The sequence below is a fragment of the Talpa europaea genome (genome assembly GCF_964194135.1).
Source record: "Talpa europaea genome assembly, chromosome: 8".
NCBI lineage: Eukaryota > Metazoa > Chordata > Mammalia > Eulipotyphla > Talpidae > Talpa > Talpa europaea.
This window is the reverse complement of record NC_140075.1, coordinates 4073480-4092823: the sequence shown is the minus strand read 5'-3', so window position 1 is coordinate 4092823 and position 19344 is coordinate 4073480. Positions and strand designations below refer to the sequence as shown.

Genomic DNA, 19344 nt, shown 5'->3' with positions numbered 1-19344 from the left:
CACAACTGGACAAGACCTCATGGGAAGCCAGGTGAGAAATCCAGGCGACTGGGAAGGCTGGTGACAGGAGGCTGACAGAATGCACATCATGGAGAAGAAAACCAATGTGGGAAAACAGTGATAGCCCAAAGAGAGTTTCGTCAAATTTTGTGACTTTAACATTCAAATGTATCCTTGCATTTCTATTTTTTCTCATTAAAAGAATATTCAGCTACTCTTACTCATTAAAATCTATAAAATGAGTGAAGAATAATTATTGCTATTGACCTCAAGAAAACAGAGGGAAGCAATGAAAGTAATAAACCTATACAACTAACAAATTAATTGTTTTACATGAAACTTGTTTTTCAGTTACTCAAATGCTTACCACTGCATAACTTTTATCTGTTTTATGAGCATTTAAAATCTGTATATCAACATTATAATGAAGCTATTGAAATTAATATCATGAATATGAAGGGATTTAAGGGGCACTGCAGAGGAAGATTGGATTTTGGAACTAATGAAGTATGCCAAATTTATCATATGTTTGTTCATCATTAGGTAATTAGCTGAGTAATCATCAATAACAGCAAATGGAATGTCAACTTCTTTAATAAGCTAACTACATTTAAGGTAGCAGGGCACCATGCCTTCCTACTTTCACATCTATATGTATGTTTATAATGAAACTATTGATCAGAGGCAGATAAAACATCACTAGTTATTAGACATCATTATTTCCAAAATATTGAGTGTCCATCATTTTCAGACAATATACTGAATCTGGAGATATATAAATAAATAACTTTTTTAATAAAGAATGTGTAGATAATATCAACAACCATTAAAAAAAAGGCAGTAACAATCCTTAGGATTAAAATGTGTATTTTCGCAAATTTCTATACCTAGCTTGGGACAACTTTATTTTTTTTTAATTTACAATTTATTTATTTTTGAGAGATAAATATATGAAATCACTCATTTAAGAAGTGCAAAATTGAAGGAAAAAAAAAAACAAATGAAAACTTGTCAAATAAGAAACAATTTTAAGAATGTTTTTCACTCAAGGCACATTCACTTTCTGTAGGAATTTTCCCAAAGCCACCATAACGTCCTTGTTTCTCAGACAATATATAATGGGGTTAAACAATGGTATCAATATGGTATAAAAAAGGGAAAGGTATTTATCCATTCCTGATGAGTGAGTGGATGTAGGTTCCATATACACAATGACACCGGATCCAAAGAATAAAGTCACAACCGCGAGATTGGAAGAGCACGTCAAGAAGGCCTTGGCTCTCCCAGTTGCTGACGGCAGCTTTAGGATGGTGGAGATTATATTCACATAAGATGCAAGTACCAACACAAAAGGAATATTGATAACTAAAGTAGCAATCACATAGATTAATATCTCAATCATCAAAGTGTCCCCGCAAGCAAGTTGAACAACAGGGGGTACATCACAGAAAAAGTGATTCAACTCATTAGATTTACAGAAGGGTGAAGAAAAAATTTTGTAGATGAGCCCAATAGGTACAAGAATTCCAGTGATCCAACATGCAGCTGCCAGTTGGATACACAGTCTATTGTTCATGATGACAGGGTACATTAATGGATTACAAATGGCAACATACCTGTCATAAGTCATTGCAGTGAGAATGAAGCACTCAGTGGCTCCCAAGGTCGCAAAAATATCCATTTGAAAAGCACAGGCCAGAAAAGAAATACTTTTATTTTGCCTACAAAGATCTGCTAACAATCTGGGTACTGTGACAGACACATAACACATTTCAAAAAAAGAAAAAATTTGAAGAAAAAAATACATGGGAGTCTGTAGTGAAGGATCAACCTTAGTTATCATGATAATGAGGCAATTTCCCATAAGAATAACAATATAGATTATCAAGAATACACCAAACAGAAATCCTTGAAGTTTGGGAACATCAGAAAAACCAATCACGATGAATTCCACCAGTGTAGTGTGGTTCCCCAGTGGGGAATTTTGTCCTGTGTGTTCCATCTATGAACAAAATAATTGTAAGGTTTAGAGTTCAGTTCAATCCTTCATCCACCTGAAAAGTGTGACTTATCAAGTCAATGATTTCAAATCTCCTGGCAAATGATAAAAACTCAGTTTTCTTGCTGTTTTATTTTATAATTTTTGCTAAGATACCTCAACCATGCATGCTAAAATTCTGATGTGAAAACAGAAACTCTATTCCACCTGCCCATATTTAAAATTATTAGGGGCTCTTATTTACAATAAGAAGAAAAATCAGATAATCATAACATGAATAAAGTATGACAAGAAGCCTTTTCTCAAACATCTCTAGGTCACACAGGCACTTTCCAATAAGAAATGTTTGCACTTTCTGTTTAACATAATCTCTATTTGTCTTAGTCTTCTATGTTTTCTGCCTTCTACCTCTCAGTCACTATCTTTATGGTTCTTTTAAATTGTGTTTGTGTTTTCCCCTGTGAATTTTCTCAGGTAACCCAGGGGCAGTTGGTCAGTATGTTTCCACTGCCTGGTCCACTTCAGCCAACCTGGCCACCCTCCAGCTATCTGTACTAGAAATAATGCACCTTAGCATGTCCTAAGAGGACATAAAGTCTAGAATGATAAATAATGTATGTTTTTGTCAATAATATTCTTAATTCTATCATCATCTCCCTAAATTTTAACAACTCTAAGTGCATTCCACATTTTAACTTCACCTTAAGTGTACTTTAATAGTTTTATGCATCTGTGAGGAATTTGGCAAAGAAGAAGAAAAAGAAAATTGTAAGAAAGTTTGACCTGGGTGGTCAAACATATCCCTAGACTAAATGGAAAATCTACCATTATAATCAACTTTTATCTCTAAAATAAGTATTTGAATAACATTCTGTGATGAAATATTTTAACTCGTAATAAATAAAGTTTCTATTTTATATAGTTAATATATGATATATTTTGTATATGACATGTTTTAATAAGAAATATTATAAATACCTGTATATGAATTCTGAATATAGTGCCTAATACAATGTACTGCTAACAAAAACAATTGTCCAATAAATGTTTTTTAGATCAAATATCTTTAGTCTGTCTTGCACTATGCTGAATGCTAGAACTCAATTTTTGTAGTTTCCACCAAACCTTTGAAGCACTGCCATTTCACAGATTGCCACATAATCCTAAATCCATATTGTCATGAGTTTGGAACTAGCACCACTTCCCATACTAAATTCAGCTTAACTTTCTAGAGAATACAACGTCCCTTTCTTTTTCTAAGATACCAAGGTCTTCAAATCACCCACAAGTCCCAAATAGATGAACAAATTGTAATTTCTATATTTTAGTTCTTGGCACTCCTTAATTATAAATCCATTCCTCCTTACTGCACATAATCCTGAATTCTGATTATAATTTCTCACTGCTCACCCTCAAGATAACAGCTCCTTCACGGCTCACCTACTTTTAAGATTCAATTTCAATAGAAGAATCAAGGAAAAGGGGGTGTTTTATATCAAAGAAAGTGTCCTATATATTGAATTTCAGTGAACTGGCCCTCCCTGGTCTTTCATTCCTAACTGTTTCTAAAGTGTTATTTATTTTCTGCTCCTTTCACCTTTTGGTACTTATTTTTCCCATTTTATATCTCCTCAAATTTGTCAAGATTTGTATCACCCTCCCTGCATGTAAGATTTTCTTTACAAGCTAGCCCTAATGTTAAACAACTAAAATGGAGTATTTAACATAATGAGAAGGATTTTTTTGATAAATACATCAGCTGGGCATGCAATATGAAATATACATTGTAGTCCCTTATGGGTAAATGCTAAGTGCATGTTAAAGACAAATTGTGTTAAATGCCAAAGATAATAATAATAGTAATAATCATTAGCATATAATAGATGCTCATTTATGTTTTTATAGGGCTTACAGACCAGTGGTAAAGACAGGCAGGGAGTCAGATGTCACCCTAGAAATTGCAGTTCTATGTGGAAAGAGTTACCTCTCTTGCAGGAGGGCCACATTCCTAAGAAAGTGAGAGCCACTCTGAGATTTTGTCAGATAACAGGGGAATCACAGAATAATGCTGATATTTTCATTTTATGAAAACAGAAAAAAAGTCATTTCAGGAAAAATAGGCCCTCATGAGTGGTTTAAAAATACCTGCAGATAGGACATGAGAAATAATTCCACCTGACTCCACTAACATGCCCTAAGTAAATAAAGAGCTCACTGACCAAAGGCCTTAATATTAAATGAATTAAAATGAAAGTTTGTTATGTTATGATAATATAACCCAATTCAAATTATCAGTGCTTAATTCTCCATGCTTGAAATCATATAATGTAATAATAAAAATAATAATAATAATAATAATAATAATGTAATTCAAGGAGATGTTTTCAGAATCTAGTAGCACAATCTATTTAGTTGGTTTAATTAAAAAACGCATTTAAGTTCCATCGGGTGTCTACTATGATCATTATCATACTTATTCTATTTCTCAGTATTATTATAACTAATATCACTTCTCGGCATTTTGAAATTTAGTCATATTTATTCAGTAATGGAGCAGACATTTTCCAACCTATCAGAAGAATGAAAGAACAGGGTATTCATTTGGCAGGAATACTGAACTTTAAATTAGTATATTATTCTATGCTGGTGTAAAACAGCAGCAAAAATTGGAGAGAAACCATTTGAAATTAATGAGCTATTATTCTCAGATTTTCTCTCATCTGTACTTGTATATTTTATTTTGAGTACATGAGATTAGACATTATAGCAATACAAATAAAATTAAATTTAAAAATCTTAAGCACATTTTATATAATACTAAGAGCATAACCCAAGATAACTCTTTTTGATGATTTTCTACTCTAAACTGGACTTACACTCTCTATAAAAATTTGGGGTATATTGCCAGTTTTTTTTAAATAATAAATTTTATTTTTATATTCCCCATAAAATTGCAACCCCCCCATTCTGATCCCAATCCCTCCCCTCCCGCCCCCCACCCCCCCAAACGTGTCTCTGTTTCATAGTTTTTTAATGATTCTCATTTTCACTTTCTTATAGTTATTCATTTTCCTGGTCCCTTATATAAGTTTTCTAGATACCTGCTATGAGTGAGACCATCCGGTATTTTCTTTTTCTTTTTGGCTTATTTTACTGAGCATGATCCCTTCCAGCGCCATCCATGTTGCTGCAAATTGCATGTGTTTGTCTTTTTTGAATGCTGAGTAAAATTCCATGGTATATATGTACCACATCTTCTTGATCCAGTCATCTATTTTTGGGCATTTGGGTTGTTTCCAAAGCTTAGCTATTGTAAACAGTGCTGCTATAAACATAGGGGTGCAGGTGTTCTTTGGAATTGATGTTTCTGTGTCCTTTGGGTAAATACCAAGGAGTGGAATTGCTGGGTCATATGGAAGCTCTATGTTTCGTAGGTCCAGAAATCTCCACACAGCTCTCCATAGTGGTTGGACCAGTTTTCACTCCCACCAACAGTGCAGAAGAGTTCCTTTTTCTCCACACCCTCGCCAACATTTGTTGTTGCCAGTTTTTTTAATATGTGCCATTCTCACTGGTGTGAGATGGTATCTCATGGTAGTTTTGATTTGCATTTCCCTGATGACAAGTGATGTTGAACATTTTTTCATATGTCTGTTGGCCATTTGCATTTCCTCTTCAGAGAAGTTTCTTTTTAGCTCTTTTGCCCATTTTTGACTGGATTATTTTCTTTGTTGTTGTTGAGTCTCATCAGCTCTTTGCAGATTTTTGTGATCAGTCCTTTATCATTAGCGTTGGGTGCAAAAATGTTCTCCCAGTTGGTGGGGTTTCTCTTTGTTTTTGTTATTGTCTCTTTTGCTGTGCAGAAGCTCTTTAATTTGATGTAGTCCCAGCTGTTTATCTTTGCCTTCACTATCACTGCTTTCGGTGATGTGTCTGTAAAGATGTCTTTGATGTGCAAATCATGTAGTGTTTCACCTATATTTCCTTCTATATATTTTATGGTTTCAGGTCTTATGTCTAGTTCTTTAATCCATTCTGAGTTGATTTTTGTGTATGGTGTGAGGTAGTGGTCAAGCTTCATTCTTTAGCATGTAGCGACCCAGTTTTCCCAGAACCATTTATTGAACAAACTTTCTTTGCTCCAATGCATAGTCTTTGCTCCTTTGTCAAAGTTTAGTTGACCATAAATCTATGGGTTTATTTCTAGATTTTCTATTCAATTCCATTGGTCAGTATGTCTGTTCTTGTTCCAATACCATGCAGTTTTGATGATTATGGCTTTGTAGTATAGTTTGAATTCTGGGAGTGTGATGCCTCCATTCCCTTCTTTTTTTTTTTTTTTCAGAAGAGCTTTGGCTATTCGGGGTTTTTTGTGATTCCATATGAATTTCATCAATAATTGTTCTATTTCTTTGAAGAATGACATTGAAATTTTGATTGGAATAGCATTGAATCTGTAGATTGTTTTTGGTAGGATGGCCATTTTAATAATGTTTATTCTTCCAATCCATGAGCAGGGGATGTCTTTCCATTTCTTTGTGTCTTCTTCTATTTCTTTTAACAGTGTTTTATAGTTTTCTTTGTATAGGTCCTTTACCTCTTTTTTTAGATTTATTCCCAAATATTTGCTTTTTTTTGTTTCAATAATAAAAGGGATTTTTTTTTATTTCTTCTTCTTTAGATTTATTGTTTGTGTATAGGAAGGCGACTGACTTGTGCATGTTCATTTTGTATCCTGCCACTTTACTGAACTGATTGATGAGTTGAATTAGTTTTTCTGTGGAGTTTTTGGGGTTCTCTACGTATATTATCATATCATCTGCAAATAGTGATAGTTTGACTTCTTCTTTTCCTATTTGGATTCCTTGGATGTCTTTCTCTTGTCTTATTGCTCTGGCTAGGACTTCCAGTATTATATTGAAAAGCAGTGGTGAGAGTGGACATCCTTGTCTTGTTCCAGATCTTAATGGAATTGCTTCCAGCTTTTCACCATTGAGAATGATACTGGCTTTTGGCTTGTTATCGATGGCCTTTATGATGTTGAGGTATGTTCCTTGTATCCCAAGAATTTCAAGGGCTTTTATCATGAATGTGTGTTGCACTTTGTCAAAAGCTTTCTCAGCATCTATTGATATTATCATATGGTTGTTATATTTCTTTTTGTTGATGTGTTGGATAATGATGATTGATTTTCGGATGTTAAACCATCCTTGTGTCCCTGGAATGAATCCTACTTGGTCGTGGTGAATTATCTTATGGATACATTGTTGGATTCTGATAGCTAAAATTTTATTAAGGATTTTTGCACCAGTGTTCATTAGGGAGATTGGCCTGTAGTTTTCCTTTTTTTGTGTTGTCCTTGTTTGGTTTTGGTATTAGTGTAATGTTGGCTTCATAGAACATGTTTGGTATTGTCCCTTCCTTCTCAAATTTTTGGAAGATTTTGTGAAGCATAGGCACTAATTCCTCTCTGAATGTTTGGTAGAATTCATTTTTAAATCCACCAGGTCCCGGGCTTTTGTTTTTGGGGAGGTTTTTGATTACCATTTCAATTTCGCTGCTTGCAATTGGTCTGTTTAGGTGTTCTATTTATTCTTTATCTAGCTTTCGGTGATTGTAGAGTTGTAGGAATTTGTCCATCTCCTCTAGATTGTTGAACTTGTTTCCATATAACTGTTCATAGTAGTTACTGATTATTCTTTTGATTTCTGCTATGTCCGTTGTGATTTCTCCTCTTTCATTTCTGATTCTGTTTATTTGTGCTTTCTCCCTTATTTTCCTTTGTGAGCCTGGCTAGGGGTTTGTCTATTTTATTGATTTTTTCAAAGAACCAGCTCTTGGTTTCATTGATCTTTTGGATTTTTTTTTAGTTTCAATTTCATTTATTTCTGCTTTGGTTTTTATTATTTATTTTCTTCTACTGGTTTTGGGGTTTTTTTGTTGTTCTTTTTCTAGATCTTTGAGCTTCGAGATTAGGTTGTTTCTTTGAGTTCTTTCTTGTTTCTTGATGTGATCTTCTATTGCTATAAATTTTCCTCTTATTACTGCTTTTGCTGCATCCCATACATATAGGATATTGGTGTCCTCCTTGTCTTTCAATTCAAAGAATATTTTAATTTCTTCTTTGATCTCCTCATTAGTCCAGTGGTCTTCCAGTAGTGTGGTTTTTAATCTCCATGGGGTAGGAAAGTTCCTTGCCTTCCTTTTATGGTTTATTTAGAGTTTGATGCCTTCATGGTCAGAAAAGATGGTTGGTATGATTTCAATCTTTGTGTATCTGTTGATGTTTTACTTGTGCCCCAGTATGTGATCGATCCTGGAGAATGATCCGTGTGTGCTTGAGAAAAATGTGTACTCTGTTTTTTTTTTTTTGGGGGGGTGTTTAGTGTTCTATAGATATCTGTTAAGCCCAAATACTCTAGGTCCTTATTTAGAGCTTTAGTTTCTTTACTTATTTTTTGTCTTGTTGATCTGTCCATTGTTGATAGTGGTGTGTTGAAGTCTCCCACTACGTATGTGTTTTCTCTGATGTCTGTTTTCAGAGAGGTCAACAGTTGTCTGATATATTTTGGTGCTCCTTCGTTTGGTGAGTATATGTTATTGAGTGTTATTTCTTCTTGAAGTATTTTCCACTTGATCATAAGGTAATGACCATTGTCGTCTCTTTTTATTTTTTTGAGTTTGAAGTCTGTTTTATCTGATATAAGTATAGCTGTTCCTGCTTTCTTTTTTGGTCCATTTGCTTGTAGGATTGTTTTCCATCCTTTAACTTTGAGCCTATTTTTATCTTTTGTAGCTAAATGTGTTTCCTGGAGACAGCAAAAGGCTGGGTTTTGTTTCTTAATCCTGGCTGCAACTCTGTGTCTTTTTATTGAGGAGTTTAGTCCATTTTCATTTAGAGTTAATATTGATATGTTAGCATCTGTATTTGCCATTGTGTTTGTCTTTCCTTTGATTTTATTTATTTATTCTTTTAATAACTTTTTTTTGGCCTTCTTTTGTTGTTATTCGTCCCTCTGAGGTTCTGGCTTTAGGATTCCTTGTAGTATTTTTTGGAATGGGGGATTAGTCGTAATGAAATTCCAGAGTTTCTGTTTTTCTGGGAAGGGCCTTATTATTTCTTCATAGAGGACGGAGACCCTTGCGGGATAGAGTATTCTTGGTTGGCATCTGCTTTCTTGGAGTCTGTTGACTATGTCCCTCCACTCTCTCCTTGCCCGTAGTGTTTCTTCAGAGAAGTCTGATGTCAGCCTGATTGGTTTTCCTTTGAATGTTATCTGTTTCTTCCCTCTTGTTAGCTTCATTATTTTTTCATTGTCTTGGATTCTTGGGAGCTTTACTATTATGTGTCTTGCTGTATTTTTTCTTTTGTCGTGGAAGTTTGGTGTTCTTCTTGCTTCTTGTATATCAATTTTCAGCTCCTTCTTCACATTTGGGAAGTTCTCTTCAATTATCTCCTGGAATATTTTCTCTCTTCCTACATCTCTCTCCTCTCCTTCTGGAATTCCTATAACTCTTATATTTCCTTTCCTCATGGAGTCAGATAGTTCTGGAAGTCTTTCTTCATTCTTTTTCCTTCTTACTTCTCTTTCCTTTTCTGTTTTGGTTCTTTTTATTTCTGTGTCTTCAAGAGTACTTATTCGTTCTTCCATTTAATCTATTCTGCTTTTATTGCTTTTCCCAGAGTTCTTTAGTTCCTCCATTATTTCTTTGATCTCCTGCGTTTCTTTTGCTTCCCTCTTTATGGACTCAATTTCATTCTTTTGATTGTTGATGATTTTTCTCATATCATTGTTTTCCTTTATGACTTCTGTCAGTTTTTTAATCACAGCAATTTTAAATTCTCGTTCTAGAAGTCTCAGAAGTTCTTCCAAGTTACTGTCTTTGTAATCTGGAGGGTGGTTTTCTTTTTGTGCTGTGCTTTTTTCCTGAGGTGTTGTTAGGTTGCATGTGGTTCTTCTACTCCCTACTGTCTGTTTTCCAATTTGTCGTATGCATTGGGACACTGTGTTGCTCGGACTGGCCGGCATCTTGGGTGAACTTCTCCGCTCCCCTCTGGCTCCTCCAGGAATCATCTCTGGCTTCTGAGGGAGCTTTCTGCTGGTTTCAGGCAGTCTTTACTGAAGAAATGTACCTGTTCTAAAATGGCAATGTGGGACTCAGTCCCTGCGGTTTCTGTCTCAGGCATACTCTTCTGCACGCCCGGTCTGCCCCGGCCGTGGGTGCCTGTTCCCTCTGTGGGCTCAGACTGCTGGTCAGAAGGGGCCTGGCGTGGGCTAATTTCCCAGCTGGCCACGGTCTCCTCCAGGAAACTTCTGCCCTTTTCAAGCAGTCTTAAGAAATTTCCCTGTTCTATGGGGTGTTAGTGACTTTTTTTTTTCCTGGTCGCTAGGTGGCTCCAGAGATCTCTCCCATTGTCCTTGGGGGGCTGTTTTTTACCGCCCCCCACCCCGTGGGACAGAGAACAGAGCAGGAATGGTAGTGTAAACCTCAACAGCTTTGGGGTGCTGTGTCTGCCTTGTGCCCCACCGTCGTGGAGAACCCACGCCCCGAATTTTGTGCCCCGGGTCTCAGTTCCAAAGCCCTCAGGTCCAGGACGCAGGCTGTAGCCCAGTTCAGTGGCGTGGGAATGGCACCTTTTGCACTCCGCTCCCGTGCCTGGGCGCCTGGTTCCTGCTCACTCAGTGAGGGACTTTCACCCCAGTGAGGGCCTCCGCGCGTCTCCCTGCAAGCCTAGGTCGCAGGCGCGGGGACCTGGGCAGCCGTGATCCCGATAATACCATCTTACACCAGTGAGAATGGCACATATTGAAAAAAACTAGCAACAACAAATGTTGGCGAGGGTGTGGAGAAAAAGGAACTCTTCTGCACTGTTGGTGGGAGTGCAAACTGGTCCAACCACTATGGAGAGCTGTGTGGAGATTTCTGGACCTACTAAACATAGAGCTTCCATATGATCCACCAATTCCACTCCTTGGTATTTACCCAAAGGACACAGAAACATCCATTCCAAAGAACACCTGCACCCCTATGTTTATAGCAGCACTGTTTACAATAGCTAAGCTTTGGAAACAACCCAAATGCCCAAAAATAGATGACTGGATCAAGAAGATGTGGTACATATATACCATGGAATATTACTCAGCATTCAAAAAAGATAAACACATGCAATTTGCAGCAACATGGATGGCACTGGAAGGGATCATGCTCAGCGAAATAAGCCAAAAAGAAAAAGAAAAATACCGGATGGTCTCACTCATAGCAGGAATCTAGAAAACTTAAATAAGGGACCAGGAAAATGAATATAAGAAAGTGAAAATCAAAATCAACAAAAAACTATGAACCAGAGACACTTTTTGGGGGGTGGAGGGCGGGAGGGGAAGGATTGGGGTCAGAATGGGGTGTTTGCAATTGTATGGGGGAATATAAAAATAAAATTTATTATTAAAAAAAAACTGAATGGCTTTCTTAAAGCATTCATTTAGCACTGATTTTTGAGTATAATATTTTTCAAAATATAACTAAACATGTAATTTTTTTATGATTAGGTGTTTCATGTCCATTTTCTATCTTTTATACTGCTCTACTTATAGTGTGTATTTCAAGTTCAGCATTCTGTATCACAAATGAATATGATCAGAAGAAAGGAAAATGTACTTTTAATGACTATATTCTGAGTTTTAAAATACACTATAAAATAATAAAAATAAAATTAAAAATATACTATCATAAAATAAGCAGGATACTATAATCTCTGCTTACCTGGTACACATTATGGAGACATCTCTGTGTCACTCTCAATAATAGGATGTCATGTCATATAAATTTCTGGTTTTTATTATCAAGTAACAAATTCAACAACTATTATTCTTCCTTGATCTCATACTTCACTTAAAAACACAGTGAAACTTAGGTAGGAAATTGTGCCTTCTTCACTGAAAGGACAGTGTTTCTCCAGAACATGTTGCTAATCTTTTAAATTCCTTGATCTGTTTATCAGGTGGTAACTAGGAGATGAGCAGGGCTGTCCAGTTGGATCAGGATGCAGTTCAGTTCTCTCTCTGGGTAGTATGGCCTGTGGAGCCTGAGCCCCTGACCACTCCGTGACCCTGGCTCTCCATCCACTCCAGCTCTGGGGAGTAGAGGCTCCCATTTGGCACCGAGATAGAAGCACTCAGAGCATTTCCTTGGAACTATAGCTATGCAAGACATCTGAAGACACTAACATTCAAATCTTTAAAACATCTTTTCTTGACCTCAAAGAATGTAACTTGGAAAGACTTTGGAGCTTATGAAATACAGTGTTTTTTTTTTTTTTAATTATTTTACCCTCTGCTCATATCTCCATATAATTTTTCTTTAGTTACAGGGACATATATTAAAAAAATGAAGCTAATAAGGAGATGATACTCTGATTCTGAAATTCACTCTATGAGAAAGGCATGAAAAAGAAAATGATATTAGGTGGTTTTTAAAACTGTAAGTAACATAGAGGTAAATTTTATTGTTACTTTGAATTTTCATAAACTTTGTAAATTGTGAATTCATGCATCCAATGCTTAATTATTAGGCATCAATAAATATGTATCTATGAGCAATGCTCATCAGCAGACGTAAAGAACATTGCAGACTCTAAGTCGGTCATAAAGTTTGATTGCTAGAATTCTGCTCATTTTTAAATTTAGTTGTCTTGTTCCATTGTATGAAATATTCCTAATATTCTTGCAACTAAGTGAAATATTTCAAATGCAACATTCTATCCCTGTAATATAACATCCATTTGACCTTTATCACATAATATTTTAACTTCCATTCCATATTTTGACACTCTTTTCTCATTATCAACTCTTTGACTGCAAGTCATTTGTCTTGATTTTTGCAATATCTTGCTCTGATAATAGTACATTGACACAGGAAAGTCAGGGACAATAATTTGGAGAATCAACAATTTATAGCTAGGTTATTTAATTTTCCAGAATCACTCATAATATGTAGTATTTTTTTCCTTTGCTAGAAAGGACTAAACTGTCAGTGAAAGGAATTTATGAAATAACATAATGTACTTTAGTGTGGACAACAGCAGAAGTGGGAAAGCCACTTGAGAGGTGATTGCTATAATCCATGTGGGAGATGATAAAAGCCAGGTCAGACCTGAAGTAGTGAGTACATTGTATGTTATTACCCTGTGAGAGGTGGTTGGGTAATTTACATGGATTCTATGCCCAAACATTTGCTTCTGTTTTCAGTCTCAAAATTACCATATGCAAACCAACAACTATAGAAAATATAATATTTGTCAGTCTCCCTAACCATTACCCACAGTGTCTTGCCTCAATCATTTAATTATACTGAACTGAACCTGGAAGACTTTGAAATATTCTTTATTGCCAGGGCTTCAAACCTTTCTTACTCAAAGAAATTCAATAATCTCTTAGTCAAGAATAATGCTTTTATGTAAAGTAATTGATTTTTTTCCTCCAACTTCCTTGACTCACCTTCTCTGGGTCCCAGAGATGTGTTGGGCATCAGGCCAGAGACTGAGAAGCATCCACAGGCTTTGATCCTCCCTCATGTCTTCATTTCTGCCTTGTTTTTGGGATATGTTCCCAGCTTAGTTGCATCTTGCAGGACCACGTGCATTAGTTCTTGACAATAAATTAGATTAACTACAGAATTAGATTTATGCACATATTTATCACCTCACCAGCTTTCTTTCTTAATTTCTGTGTGTGAATTCATAAGCTATACTCTGCTAGCAAAGTTCAGGCACACAATACAGTCTTACTAGGTTAGTTACCATTCTGTACACTAGATTCCCAGAACTGACTCCCCTTAGGGGCTCCCTGGTGGCGGGCAGGTTGAGCACAGTGCTGTGAAGCTGTCCACAGCTTCTGCAGTGTGGGTTCGATTCCCGGCCCTCCAGGGAGTTACCCACATGGTGTGGCAGACCTCTCCTGCCTTGCCTGCTGCTCCCCTCAGCAGTCTATTTCAGTCAGTCTGCCTGTTCTGCATCCTGCTCTGTCTCTGGTGAATCCTCCAACCCTCCGGCACCTTTGCCTTGTACAACAGTTCTTGTATAAAAATAAATAAATCTTTAAAAACAAAAAGGTAATGACTCCCCTTTTAATAGAAAGTTTGTGCTCTTTGACCAACATCATACTATAGCCCCACAAACCACATTTGTGTTTGACTTTTTGTTAGATCACACTTATAAGTGATGCCACTGAGTACTTGTCTTCTGAATCTGGTTTATTTCACTGAGTTCATGAGTTCACCTATATTGCTTATTTCAGTGAGTTCACCCATGTTGTCATGCATGGGTGGGTTTCCTTCAGATAAAAAGAATCCCAAAGCATATAGTATATACCATATCTTCTTTATTCTTGAATCATTTGATGATGATTTGTTTCTATATCTTGACTCTTAGGAAATTTTTTACAAGACACATAGGAGTTTGGTATCTTCCTAAGAGTTTCATTTCATTCTTTGAGTATTCTACCCAAATTCTCTCCCAAAAAGGAGACAATAATATTGAGAATTTAATATAGTATGTAAAAGTGCAAGATTAATTAAGTAGATTAAGAAAGGAATTAATGTTAACAAATTTGAACTATTTGTGGCTATACATCATTGGTCATTGATTTTACTGTCTGGTTTAGACTTTGGTCATCAATTCCTCTGATATGAATGGTCTCTATAGAAGAGAAGCCAAGAGTTTGTCTGATGGTTTAATAACTATTGCTCTTGGTTCATTCCACAGGTCTTCCTCTTATTTAAAACAATACAGCTAAAATGGTTTCTCTGCAATGGTTGCCCAGATCCTATTTAAAATGGTTCCATCAAAGTCAACTTTCACACTCAAAATTTATCAAATTTTATAGACATTAATTTCATTACTTCCTGTAAGCACACTGCAGATTTTCTCACCTAAAATAATATATTTTATATATATATTTGACTGCCTTTTACAATGTATTCTGCTATTAATTTGCTAATGTTGTTTGTAGTCCTTCTGAGGGTCCAAAATACAACTTTTGGACTTAAATACTGACACTGGAGTCATTCACTTTAATAGTATAATGGAAACAATTTTAATGTTTTCTGACTTTCAGGGGAAACGGTGAAATCGGAGCACTTCCTTTGGAAAGTTAGAGACCAGAGCACCTAAGTATTTTAAGGACAAAGGAATCTGAATGACTAATAAATGGTATATTTATAAATTAGTTTTGAAGAGGGTGAGCTTACAAAGTTTGTCTTTTATCCCCAGCAAAATGGTTAATGAAATCTACTTTGCTTACTAATACTAAAGAATTGCTTACTCGTGTTTGGTCAAAACTAATGAGATGCTGAACTTTCTCCTCTGAGTACACATTTTCCATATTTTATAGTTACCAATATAGGACTTCAGTAATAAGACTAAATGACTCACTTAACTTGAACACACATTATGTCTGGATCGATACATAGCCATATGGTAGGAAAAATAGAAAAACCCGCCAGGAGGAAGTGAGTTAATCTAGCTGTTCTCACATCAGGGACTTCACTATTGTCATTGACATCCTTCCAAGTGATCTTAAGTGTCACTCCCCAACTTCCTACACAAACAGACAAACGCACACACACACACATATACACACATAACAGAAGGCATGATTACTCTTATTTCCCACATCCTCCCCAACTGGACTTCCAATAATGGGACACTAATACAAAATATAAGATTGTACTTTTTTTCTCATTTAAAAAAAAAATGTACTCTTTCTTCTGCAACCTTGGTTTAGCACACTGTATTTCTTTTGACCCTAATCCCTCTCCCCTCCCCCCACCACATAGTGTGTCTCTGGTTTATAGTTACATGTTGATTTTGATTTTTACCTTATTATAATTAGTTTTTTTTTCTGGTACCTTATTTAGGTTTTCTAAATTCCTGCTATGAGTGAGACCATCCTGTATTTTTATTTTTCTTTCTGGCTTATTTCACTGAGCAAGATCCTTTCCAGCTCCATCCATGATGCTACAATTTGCATGAGTTTATAGCTAAGCTATGGAAACAACCCAAATGCCCAAAAATAGATGACTGGATCAAGAAGATGTGGTACATACACACAATGGAATATTACTCAGCATATGATATTTCCTTTTTTTAAGATTTATTTATTTATTTATACAAGCACTGGGTACAGTTAGAAGTGTGGGAGGGTGAGAGAATTCGCCAGAGCCACAGCGGAGAGCAGCAGACTGACGAAATACACTGCTGAGGGGAGCAGCGGGCAAGGCAGTAGAAGTCTGCACGCCATGTGGGACCCTCGCCCAGTGGCCATGGATTGAACTGGTGCTGCAGAGGTTGTGAGCAGCTTCACAACCCAGTGCTCAAATGCTGCACCACTGGGGAGGCCCAGCATACCATATTTCTAAGGTGTTAGGTTCACACCTCTTTAGATGCATGTTACTATACCACACCCAATACCAAAGCATCAGTAATATTTTTAAAGAATGCAATAAAATCCTGGTGATCATGTACTGACTGGATTCATGAGTATTTGTAAACCAATGCTCTCTCTCTCTCTTCTCTTGACAGAGTCATCATAGCTTCAATATGCCAGTGTGAAAAGAAGCACTGATGTCATTGGGAGGAGGCAGTTCTAGAGGTGATGATGCTTAAAACATAAAAAAAACTCCAAATATATTTTTTTGATGTTAGTGAATTTTTATTTATTTTATTTTATTTTTTAATTTAAATTTTATTTTTATATTCCCCATACAATTACAACACCCTTATTTTTACCCCAAGCCCTCTTTTTCCTGCCCCCAACCCCCCATAGAGTGTTTCTTGTTCATAGTTATTTGTTGATTTTGATATTTTCTTTTTTATAGTTATTCTTTTTCCTGGCCCCTTATTTAAGTTTTCTAGATTCCTGCTATGAGTGAGACTATCCGGTATTTTTCTTTTTCTTTCTGGCTTATTTCGCTGAGCATGACATTTAATAATATCTCAATGATCTGTTAGCTTAGGTCTGATGAGCTCTTCCATAGAGAAAAAAGGCAGAACAGTATTTTATTAAAGTTGGATATTATTTTCACATTACACTTGTTTCTTAAGTTTTTTCTTCCATTTATTTAATCTTAAACTAGAATTTTAGTTGCAGAAAGAGACATTCAGAAATTGTCTATGTATAAAAATTTAAACTGCCTTATAGTGAATCTTAATCACAGTGTGAGAGGAGCAATGGAGAGGATGTCATTTGGTAAAGGTTCTTGATTGGAAGGAACCTCATTGGAAGCCAGAGGAGAAATCCAGACACTGGCAAGACTGGTGATGAGAGGTCTACAGAAGTGGGTCATGGAGAGAAAAATTATGTTGGAAAACAAGATGACCAAGGGGGTTTAATCAAACATTGCAACTTCAACATGCATATGTATTCTTCATGCATACCATTTTTTTTCATTTAAAGATTATTCAGCTATTCTTTACTCATTAAGACCTTTTAAAATTTTTAAAGGAGGGAAGGGTAATTATTGATATACACTATGAGAAAATAGTGTGAGGTAATAACTGTGACCAACTCATGTATTTAACACATTAATCATTTTACATAAAACATTTTTTTAGTTACTCAAGTTACTTTGATACCACAAATTTCATCTTTTTATGTGCCCCAATAACATATATATCAAAATTATAATGAAGTTATTTAAATTAATGTCATGAATGTAAAGGGTTATGGGTGGCACTTAGAGGAAGATTGATTTTTGGAACTAAGAGAGTATGCCCCATTTAGCACATCATTAGGTAACTAGCTGATGCACCATCTTAAATACAGTTGGGATTTCAACTTTTTAAATAAGCTTATTATACTTAAGTTTGTTCGGCACTGATCCTTACTTCCTTTACATCTATCTATATGTTCATAATATAAGTATTGATCAGGAGGTGATAAAACATCATTCTTAAACCTATGATATTAGTCACCCTTATTTCCTAGTCATTCAAATGTCCATAATTTACAGACTCTATATGGATTCTGGAGATATAAAATGAACAAAATTTTTATAAAGAATGTATAGATAATATACAAGATTCATTAAAGCAACAACTATTAAAATTTCATGTGATATTTCAGTTATCACTATACCAAATATTGCGTTTCAGATAACTTTATTTTTTTTTTATTACAACTGACTTAGTTTATGAGAGATAAATATGAGATTATTGATGCAGAGTAATTCAGATGCTCAGCAGAAGTGAAGAAAAAACAAATTAAAACCTGATAAAAGACAATTTCAAGGATGTTTTCCAGTCAAGGCACAGCCCATTTCTGTAGGAATTTTCCCATTGCCGCCATAACATCCTTGTTTCTCGGGCAATATATTATAGAATTAAACAATGGTATGAAGATGGAGTATAAAAGGGAAAGGAATTTGTCCATTCCTGATGAGTGAGTGGATGTGGGTTCCATGTACACAATGATGCCGGATCCAAATAATAAAGTCACAACCATGAGATGGGAAGAGCAAGTCGAGAACGCCTTGGCTCTCACAGTTGCTGATGGCAGTTTCATGATGGTGGAGATTATTTTCCCATAAGATCCAAGTACCAACCCAAAAGGCACAGCGATTATTACAGTAGCAATAACATAGATCAATGTCTCAATCATGAAAGTGTCTCCGCAACAAAGCTGAACAAGTGGGGGTACACCACAGAGAAAGTGATTCAACTCATTAGATTTAGAGAAGGGTGAAGTGAAAATCTTGCATATGAGCCCTATGGTTGCCTGGATTCCAATGATCCAGGAGGCAACTGCCAATTGGATACACAGTATATTGTTCATGATGACAGGGTACATTAATGGATTACAGATGGTAACATACCTGTCATAAGCCATTGCAGTGAGAATTAAGCACTCAGTGGTTCCCAAGGACAGAAAGATATACATTTGAACAGCACAGGTCATAAAGGAAATAATTATGTCTTGTCTACAAAGATCTGCTAATAATCTGGGTACTGTTGTAGACACATAACATATTTCCAAAAAAGAAAAATTCCTAAGGAAAAAAAAAAAACAAACAAACATGGGCATCTGTAGTGAAGGATCAACTTTAGTTATCATGATAATGATGCTGTTTCCCATAAGAATAACAAGATAGATTATCAAATACATGCCAAACAGAAATCCTTGAAGTTTGGGAAGATCTGAAAATCAATCAGGATGAATTCCACCAGTGTACTGCGGATCCACCGTGGGAAATTTTGTTCCTTGTGTTCCATCTATGAACAAATGTATTTTTTTGTTGTTTGTTTGTTTTAGAACTCTGTTCAATCCTTTGACCCACCTGAAGAGTGCTAC

At 35.8% G+C, this 19344-nt stretch overlaps 2 protein-coding genes across 2 annotated transcripts; both read right to left on the bottom strand.

Annotated features, from left to right (window-relative positions):
- Nucleotides 1-1045: 1045 nt before the first annotated feature.
- LOC311176162 (olfactory receptor 10AG1-like) lies at nucleotides 1046-2002 on the bottom strand (the record flags this gene model as incomplete). The annotated part of the gene is made up of 1 exon (XM_084241471.1): nucleotides 1046-2002. One exon carries the CDS (start codon nucleotides 2000-2002, stop codon nucleotides 1046-1048), a length of 957 nt encoding a protein of 318 aa, XP_084097597.1.
- A 16295-nt stretch (nucleotides 2003-18297) lies between these two features.
- On the bottom strand, nucleotides 18298-19194 carry LOC311176161 (olfactory receptor 10AG1-like; the record flags this gene model as incomplete). The annotated part of the gene is made up of 1 exon (XM_084241470.1): nucleotides 18298-19194. A coding segment is annotated over one exon (897 nt), but the record flags the coding sequence as incomplete, so codon positions are not given.
- Between the last annotated feature and the right edge of the window lie 150 nt (nucleotides 19195-19344).